The 10,055-nt window shown below is 41.2% G+C and overlaps 1 protein-coding gene across 2 annotated transcripts in view; it reads right to left on the bottom strand.

The window, feature by feature from the left end:
* Positions 1-264: 264 nt before the first annotated feature.
* The window catches only part of micall2a (mical-like 2a), a 91,887-nt gene continuing 82,096 nt past the window's right edge, over positions 265-10,055 (bottom strand). Inside the window, exons 12-15 of one of the 2 annotated variants that reach the window (XM_072559253.1) lie at positions 9,425-9,498; positions 8,651-8,762; positions 3,328-3,374; positions 265-2,850 (exon numbers count right to left, since the gene is read on the bottom strand). In XM_072559253.1, the coding sequence (XP_072415354.1) occupies positions 2,753-2,850; positions 3,328-3,374; positions 8,651-8,762; positions 9,425-9,498 (331 nt within the window). In that variant the 3' untranslated portion in view covers positions 265-2,752. Of the gene's footprint in view, positions 2,851-3,327; positions 3,375-8,650; positions 8,766-9,424; positions 9,499-10,055 lie in introns of both variants that reach the window. The other variant, XM_072559251.1, reaches the window with a different exon arrangement.

The following is a 10,055-nucleotide window of genomic DNA, read 5'->3' as shown; positions in this document are numbered from 1 at the left end:
CTCCAAGTTGGCTAAAAGGCAAATAAACAAAAGTTGCTATTAGCATTGGTTGAGAGAAATTCAGTTAGAATGACTGAGAGGAGAAATGATAGTGTTTGTAAGCATGGATCTGGATTCCTTGGAAATGTCACATTGTTATGAATATATGGAGATCAGAATCTGGACTGAATTCAAGTGTAAACATAAATTCAACAGAAACTAACGATAGCAAGACGATTACTGTGAAAAATGACAACTATACAATTTAGACCAACATCTTTTACATTTTTTCAGTTGTTTGAAATACCAATATTTATTCCAATGAAAATTATGTCACAGATTTGAAATTATTTTTATTTCCAGCAGTGTATATTTATGAAACACATGCTTTATTTCCCCCCACCCTGATACTGAAGTCTTTCATATTTAATATGCCACAATTTCTTAGTAATTTGACATTAGTACCTAGTCTGTGATGGGTAAGAATCAGCTACGATAACACTGGTCAAATATCAAAGGTAGTACCATTGGAACTTGATTAAACCATATCATCGATCATATTTGTACTGCTCTATTAGGAAAATTCATATCTCAGTTACAAACACCAATGCTCTCTTGAGGTAGCCTTCTATTGGTCCTAGTTACTCGACTTCACAACTCCATTCTCCCGCTTCCATTCTACCCAGTGACCCACTTCCTATACCGAATGTCTTCAGTTCTGGACCACAGCAGGGGGTAAGTAACTGCAAGTTTTGGAAAGTCCTTCCAAGGCCTTGCCCCTCCTCATCTCTGTAATTCTTCTCAGCCTTACACTTGTTTTTCAGTGTTCCTTCATCTGAAACCACTTTCTTTGTCCATCATTGCAGTTTGTGTCTTTTGCCATCTAAGCTGGGAAGTCCCTCCTGAAGCCCTTCTGCCTCTCTTTTCTCCTTTCAGAATGTTGCTCAAAACCTGTCTTTCTGGCAAAACTTGTGGCTGCCTGTCCTCTTATCTCCTTTAGCTTGGTGCCAACATTTTGTCCAATAATAGAGGCTAACGGAGGTGTAGCCTTTCAGATGAGATATTAAACAAAAGCCCTCTTTGTCCTTTGATATCAAAGATCTCATGGCACTATTCCAAAACTGCAGCAGTGTGGCTCTGTCCAATCCTTGTCCCTTAACCAACATCACTAAAACAGATTGTCTGTTATTTATTTAATTGGTGTTCATGGAAATTTGCTGAATTTCCCACACTAAAAAAGATGAGTAAACCTCAAAACATTCTTCAATGTTTGTAAAACCCTTTGGGACTTCCAGAGATTGTGAAAGACAGTGTGCAAATCCAAGTCTTTCTTTCTCAACAGAACTTTCCTTACAGAACAGTACAACATGATGAAATGGTATAGAAAACAATGCAACATAAAGAAAGCTGAAAAGTATTAATGAAATTCCACAAAATGAAGGACACAATTCACCCCAAATATTTTACCAATTGAATCCAAAATCTTCTCCCTTTTTTCTCCCAAATATGCACCCAACTGGTGTAAAATTGCAAAGATTGAAGTCTGAGGAGATCACAACCCATTACCACAAGCAGTGTTTTTGAAGATGAATTTTGCAACTAGTCCCGACTGTGATGCAGAGCTGTTAGCTCAGTGCTTTGATCGTCCAATGAACCTCCCCATCCCTCACAACAAACAGACACTGCCCACTTCCCCTAACCAGCTTTCCCATGAACAGAAGAACAGGGCAAAGGCTGCTCTGAGCACAATCTAATCAATGGTAACACTCAGAACAGAAATTAAATTGATCCAAAAGGGTGGAGAGAGAGAGGACTGTACAGGTACTGGGGGACAATGAACGATATAATGAATGAACATCAATACCTATCTGGCAATTATAGATTAACATTGATAGAAGTCATGGAGTACATCTCAAGACTGCCCATTTGACTGATGAGAGTACATACTACAGATGCTTTGGAGTAGAGTAAGTTAGCATAAAATATTGCAAGAAAGACTTTAACCAAGGAAGCATAGATCCCAATCATTTAGGTAGATTACTGAGCATCATATCCATTCATTCTTACAAACTTAATGCTCTTGGGCTTTCCCCGTCAATTCTTTGGACTGAGACAGGATATTGAGGTGAGTGAACATTAACACGGCCCTCCTCCAACTCAACATGGTCGTGACTGCCACTGTCTAGACTCTAAACTCTGGAATTCACTTTCTAAATCTCCCCACCTCTGGCTCATCCTCAAAACCTATTATTTTGACCAACATTTCTGGTCACCTGCCATGGCTTTTCCTTACTTGGCTCTGTGTCAACTTTTGCCTGGCAATGTTCCTGTAAAGCAGTGTCAGAAAGCTCTGCTGTGCGGCAGATGCTATTTAATTGAAAATCTTTGTTGTTGTAGACACCATCCAATGACATGGCTGTATCTCCCTTTATAAAGTAAAGGTTATGTCCAAACCTTTGGAGCTGAGAGGAGGACGACACCCACCCAACGCTGGTTCACTCCTCATCTTTCCAAGCACATTAGCAAAAGTAGGGGATTTTGTTACTGCTGGTTGTTTTTTTGCCACAGAGTTCCATAGTAACAGGAAACATCCTGCTGCATAAGCCCAGCACAAAGAGCTTCCTTTATTCAGTGAACAAGGTTAATGCCACATAAGCATTTGAGAGAGTTGCCTTTGATTACAAGTTTGCGACAGTAGCAGCTCAGTCAAAAGCAGCTTGGCACTGAGAAAAGTCACGAGTATGTGGTCATTTCTGAAGACACCAGCACACGGTTATTTTCCCTTTGGTTTGGCTGCGAGTCCCTTCAGAAACTTAAGTGGATTGAATTTGTTCCTCTTCTTCAAGTCTTGTTCTGTGTCCTTGTTCATGTCTGTCAGTGAGAAAAGAAGCAGACAGAGTGAGAAGTGGAGGGACAGGGAGGGAGAAGATGAAATGGAGAGAAGGGGGAATGGGGCAAAGAGAAAAGAGGATGAGAAAACCAAAGGGACATGGTTTCCAGAGGGGTAAAAAGGGTAGGAAGGAGAGAAGGAGTGAAAGGGAGAGAGGGTAGGAATAAGAAGGAAAGAGGTTTGGAAAGTGGGAAAGAGGAGATTGTTTTTAATTCATTCACAGGATGAGGGTGCTGTTAACCAGGTCAGCATTTATTGCCCACTTCTTATTGCCCAAAGGGAAGTTAAGTGACAACCACATTGCTGCAGGTCTACAGTGACATGTAGATCACACCAGGTAAGGATGGCAGTTTCCTTCCTGAAAGGACCTTAGTGAAAATATGGAAAGCAGAAGAGTATTGAAATACAGTACTTCTTTAGTTTTATTTAAAAATTGATTAGAAAGTTTTTATTCCTACCCATCCTTTTAATCATGGCTTCCATCATCTGGTCTTCTTCCATTTCTCTGTAATGAGAGAATATATCATAGAGTTAGTCTGGCTTATCAACAAAACCTATTACTTTGACCAACATTTCTGGTTGCCTGCCATGGCTTCTCCCTACTTGGCTCTGTGTCAATGTTTAGGCAGCATCTGAGGAGCAGAAGGGTTGATATTTCAGGCATAAGCCCTTCATGTGATGCCCAAAGCATCGATTCTCTTGCTCCTTGGATGCTGCCTGATTTGCTGTGCTTTTCCAGTGCCAACACTTTTCGACTCTGATCTCCAGCATCTGCAGTCCTCACTTTCTTCTATGTCAATGTTTACCTGACAATGTTCCTCTAACATTCCTCTTTCTGCCTCTTCTGTTTTGTCGATCATTCTCAGATCCTTGGGTGTACCTTCACACTCAGGTGACATGTAGCACCATTTATGGGTCTTCTTCCAAGTGGCAGGCAATGATTAGTGTGGCACCACAAGATGGGTGCCTGGGTACATATGTAAACAAATTACCTGGCTGACGGAACCAAATGTAACTATTCCTAGTTTGCTGTTGACACAAAACTCGGCAGGATTCTGAGTTGTGTGGATGATCCAAGGAGGCATCAAGGTGGTTTCGACAAGGTGAGTGAATGGGGAAACACACGGGAGGTGCAGGACAGTGTGGCTCAATGTGAAAACAGAAAGACAGGGTATAATTTAAAACTGATAAATAGGGAAATGTGGATATGCAAAGGGATCTCAGTAACCTTGTAAACCAGTAGCAGTTAAGAAAGTTAATGGTATTCTGGCCTCCACTGGGGATTGGAGTTCAGAAGTAACGTTATCTCTCTGCAGTTATACAGGGCTTTGGTGAGACCATACCTGGAGCGCTGAGTGCAGCTTTGGTCCCCCTGCCTCAGAAAGAATATCCTTCCATAGAGGGAGGTTCACCATGCTGATATAGGGCACTATCCTATGAGGAGAGATTGATTCAACTGGCCTGTGTTAATTACAGTTTGTAGGGATGAGAGGCGATCTCACTGAAACATAAAATTCCAACAGGGCTTGACAGACTAGCTGCAGAGTAGACCATTTAGGACTGAGATGAGGAAAGGTTTCTTCCCAGATAGGGTAGTGAACCTATGGTATTCTCTTCCCCAGAAGGCTGTGGAGGGCAAGTCACTACATATATTCAAGAATGAGCTGGATACATTTCAAGATTCTAAGGGCATCAAGGGCTATGGGTAGAAAGAGATAAAATTGCGTTGAGATGGAGCATTGGCCATGATTTTGTTCAATGGCAGAACAGGTTAGAAGGACTGAATGGCCTACTCTTCCTCCTAGCCTCTGTGTTTCCATATAGTTTTGCGACTATCTTCAATCCTATTCAATTTTATTGCAAACCCAGGATAATGATTAGATAACTTTTTTTTTGCATTCCATTTTGCTGCTAGATTTAACCAACACCACCACCTTTTCATAGACTCTCACAGTAGAGGAAGAAGGCATGAATGAATTATCCAATTCAAGCCACTTCCTCTTTCATTCCCCAAAGCCTCATAACCTTGTTCCCTGCATATACGTATACACACACACACACTAAATTTTAAAAGTTATTAAATCTGCCTCCACCATCCTTTTAGACAGTCTTTTCCAGATCACAACAACAAATTAGGTAAAGAAAATAAAATCCTTATGTCACCTCGGTTCTATTGCCAGCTAATTTACATTGGTGTCCTTTAACAGATCTCATCTTATGTTTTAAATGACAAACAAACTTATTGAATCTGAACAAGCAAATAGATTACAGTCGTGTATTATAATTGCAGGTGCCAATATTCAATACAGATTACTTAAAAAGTAAATAACAATTTGTCACAATTTCTACATCAATTTGACAGTAATCTATTTAATAGTTCACTTTTTAGTCAAATCAATTGCAGCAGTCAATCAACGTGAGCTGGTCTCTCCAAAAGCTCCAGACTGATTTGATAGCTAGATAATAAGCAGCTCCCAAAATAATTTTACAGTGGCTTGTAAAACTAGCAACTACATTCAAGATTCTTGCACCTTAAACTAATTGATCAGCATATCTATATTTAAATTGTGTGGCTTAGTTCATCCCACAAGTCAGCAGTGAAATATTAATGGTGCAGCTTTTGAATGAAGTTAGACTGTAAAACTGTTTCCCAGTGCAGTGGGTTTTTAACTCCTCAGCGATGAAGACTAAATCTCGCTCCTCACGGACTGTTGCTGACTATTGAGTTGAAGAGAATGCAAACTTCTTCATTTCATCACATTTGAAAGCAGAAGTTCACAGTCTAGAAAACACTGGGCACAAACCAAGCTCACAATCCTCGTGGTGTGGTGCACTGCAGCATTCCTGAGAGTGAACCTCAACCACCATACTGCTGAAAGGGCAGCCATGAACCTCCAAGCCCCTGACTGTGATCAATAAGGTTTGAAAGTAATTTCTCCTCTCTTTCTTCCAGGTACCTTCCATAGCCACCAGGAGTAACCACTAGTAACAAACAGAGATAACTTTTATTTTATTCACTCATGGATGGTCAACTAAATTATTCAAATTAAAAGGAGGTGACCTGCGATAACATTGAGAGTTGCCTGTAGTGAACTGAAAGGGAAATGGTTTGTTGCCCACAGATTTTATTTTTCCAACTTTGGACGATCTATAAACTTTATCACATTCCTAACTCTCGTGCCTATGTTGTAACACACCTCATGTCCTGTTCATCATCACTCCTGTACTCAATGACCTACAAAAGACCTCCAGACTGACAACACTACTTTAAAATTCTCATTTGGGTGTTCGAGTTGACTTTGCATGGTCTGGCCCCTCTCTATTTCTGTAACTCCCTACTGCCTTCAGAAATCTCTGCATTCAGCCAATTATTCACATCATGCATCTCCCTTTTACAATCAATTCACCACTACTGTTGTGCTTCCAGATGTGCAGGCCCTAAACTCTGGAGTTTCCTCCCTGAACTTCTCTGCCTCTTTCTTCCTTCTTTAAAGCCTATGTGTTTGACTGACCCCCTGGTTACCCCTTTTGATAGCTCCTTGATGTCAATTTCTGCCTGAACACATTCCTGGGAAGTACATGTTATGATGTTAAAGCTGCCTGATAAAACAAGTTGTTAGGGAAGCAGCCACTTAATTTTCCTGGCACCATGTCTTCCAGACAACGCACAGAGTCTTCAATGTTGCTCCTCGGTGATGTTAGCAAGAAATCGATGAGAGCAGGAACCAGATACAGGGCAGATGGGCACCATGGACAATACAATGAAGCTTCCACAGAATTAAAAAGGGGGCATTCACTGAGTTTATTTCACATGGGAATTTCTCTTTAGATCAGCTGTGCACTTGCAGGCAGCAGTGAGTGGCAGTACGACAGATTGCCAGGATGGCAATCATCCACATGGCAGACACTGGGTGACAGATGGCACACACTTAACTATTCCTCTGTTTGCTGTGATTGGACAGCAGAGTTCAGTGCAAAATACTACGCCATGAACAGTTTAGCTAAAATTCAAACTGTTGGGCAAAACCAAATCTTCTATTAAAGTAGTTCGTTCATTGATGACTAAACCCTCTCGTCTCTGAGCTGACAGTTTGAAGTTTTGAAATTCTCCTCTAACAATTTCTCGGAGGATCCCCAGTTGTTTTCCCTGGTCAACATTCATATGAACACATGAATTAAGAGGAGTTTAAATGTGCTCAGTATTGGCACTAAGCAGTCAAGTCTCAACATGAGGAGGGACAAAGATCTGGAGGGCATTATTCCCTGTAATCCAGTTCATCTTTTGGAAACCTGGCCTTGGTATTGACACACAGACCTTTGAGATGTTTCAAGATGTATTAAATCTTTGTGGGGAGGGAGGAGTAGGAAAGAAAGACTTTAAGGTCAGCTGAAATCATAGAGACATTACAATGAGAGTGGAGGCCATTCATACCACTTGAGGTATACTTGCTCTTCAGTTGTACCAGTGAGATTTCCACCTGATCCTTGTGTAAGTTTTGCTGATTATGAGATGAGGTTGAATCCAAATTGCTCATTATTGGAAATTAGGGTCCCTTAAAAACTGAATATTCATAGTATCTATGTGGGATGGGATTTCATGTAACAGCTATTACAGCAGCAATTAACTTTCCAAACTTCCAGCATAGGAAAACAAAATGGGAGAATTAAGAAGAAACACAGAGGTTACAACGTGCATTGAACTAGCAACAACACTTTACCTGGTGGCAAATGTACTCTTGTATCACGGTTTTGTTTTGGAAAATTAGGAGGTTTCAGCTTTAGAATGAAAACTAAACTTCAAATGGAGATGGGAAAAGGGACAGTGGTTAGCTGACATAACGAGTAATGGTTCCATGGCCATAGGCCAAAAACCTTCAGACAATTGATTGACACAACATAAACTTCCTGGCCCTAGAAATATGATCTAACAATGAGGATTGGGGCAGAAAGGCAGTCTCTTCAGGGAGCTCTCATTGAGCTGTCCTCTCCAGATGGAAGATGGACCAGAAGAAATCGAGAAAGACCAAGGGAAGAATTCTCTGACACTTTGGCTAGAGAGCAGGATGCTGCCCCCACTACTTTAACAATACCAAATCATTCCACACTTGACAACCTGTTTATCCTCTCGGATCAGTGGACCATCCCCAATTGTCACAGTTGTCGCTTCCCTAATCTCATTAATTAATGCATCATCTCTAAATTGCTGCTTCTTAACAAACTCAGTAAACTATCAGGAAATTGCTACAGTTTTACTGCTCCTCGGATGCTGCCTGAACTGCTGTGCTCTTCCAGCACCAGTAATCCTGAATCTAGTTTCCAGCATCTGCAGTCATTGTTTTTACCTACAAATCATCAATTGCCTATATTAGGTAACCATGATCATGAATCCCCTAAAATCAACATCATAGCGAAGGGTCAAAACACAAAATCTAGAAGACAAAATGAGGGAGTTGGAAATTTTTCGACTGCAAAGGTAATAAGAGCTATGTGATATATAACAGAAAAGGTTGTTGGATTAAATAGTTTAGGTCAAGATCAAGATACTATCAGAGACCATTCTGGAGCTCGAATAGATTGGGGATGTAGTGGCATTGTTATCAATTACAAAGTGGAAGATTCACCATAGCAACAGATCTTATTCTTGATGCTAATATTTCTGCTCTTTCCAATTATGGCACAAAGGGAAAAGTTGGACACTCCCCAACACCCACCCCTCACTAAACAATCTCTCCACAGAAAATCAGACCCCCACGTCGTAAAACTGGATTACACATCTCATACCTCACTCTGTCTTCATCCAATCCATCAATGATTTCATTCCTGCCCTCCACTGTTCTTAGTAACTCTTCCAACAGCTCCTTTTCACGAAGTCGATCTCGCTCGGTTTTACTATCTTCTGAAATGGCAACACATGGGAGCACAGAAAACTTTTGGTCAGCTGTCCTCATAATTCCATACATGGCTTGGGATCAATTTTACTTCAGTCATACTCCTGTGAAAGGCCTTGGGACATTTTATTCCATTAAAAGGTCTTGTGTATGTAGGTCGCTCTGCTATAACATGCATTCCGTTAACCCAAATTTGCTGTAACATGATTGATAAATTGGGGACACTGTTTCTAAAGCATTTATTTTTAAAATGTGTGTTGGCTATAAAGTGAATACATCGCCAACATTTTAAGCGTTGTTTCTAAAGCGCGATTTTTCTATAATGTTGCACAAGAACGCAACTATCGCGTTACAGAAGGAATGCCTATACAAAGGAACCTCGATTATCCGAACAAGATGGGCGGGCACTATTTTGTTCAGATAATTGATTATTCGGTTCATTGATTTTCTTTGGGGCTCGGAGTTTTTTATGAAGTCTGCTCCTCATTAAGGAGAAGTGCGCGAGCGTCCACACCCCCCTATCCGCCCCCGACCCCCGTGCACCCCAACACCCACTTGCCCCCACCCCACCCCCAATCCCAAGTAGAAGATCAACGACAGTGTGGTCTTTACAGGTATTCTGAACCTGCTTTGATTTAGACATTGCAATCTTGGGTTCTACTCTGACCTGCTTTTTCCATCAACACTCGTAACTCCTCCAGGATCTGACCCTGATGGTCCTCCAGATTCTGTTGCTTTGATCTGTCAATTAAAACAAAGGTATAGTGTTTGTGCCAATCAATACCTGGATTCACAGTGAAAGTTGTAAGAAAGTTCAAAGACAACAGGCATATTCCCAACAGAGGCGAGTCTTGGGAGATGGATCCAGGCAGCTGTTCACATAGGGAGGAACTGGAATGCAGCTACAGGAAACGTAGATAAATATAGGAGGGGGAAAGGATAAGAAGGGTAGGATGACTAGATTAGACAAGTTATGTTGAAAGCAAGCTCATGTGCAGTCAAAGAGTCAGACAGCACAGAAACAGACCCTTGTGTCCTACTCGTCCATGTTGACCAGATATCCTGAATTAATCTAGTCCTATTTGCTAGCATTTGGCCTATATCCCTCTAAACCCTTCCTATTCATATACCCATTCAGATGCCTTTTAAATGTTATAATTGTACCAGCCTCCACCATTTTCCCTGGCAGCTCATTCCATACATGTACCACCCTCTGCGTGAACAAGTTGCTCCTCAGCTCCCTTTTCCCCTCTCACCTTGAAACTATGCCCTCTAGCTCTGAACTCCCCCACCCCAGG

This window comes from Chiloscyllium punctatum, chromosome 40 (genome assembly GCF_047496795.1).
Source record: "Chiloscyllium punctatum isolate Juve2018m chromosome 40, sChiPun1.3, whole genome shotgun sequence".
Taxonomy (NCBI): Eukaryota; Metazoa; Chordata; class Chondrichthyes; order Orectolobiformes; family Hemiscylliidae; genus Chiloscyllium; species Chiloscyllium punctatum.
This window is presented reverse-complemented; position numbering and strand designations above follow the sequence as displayed.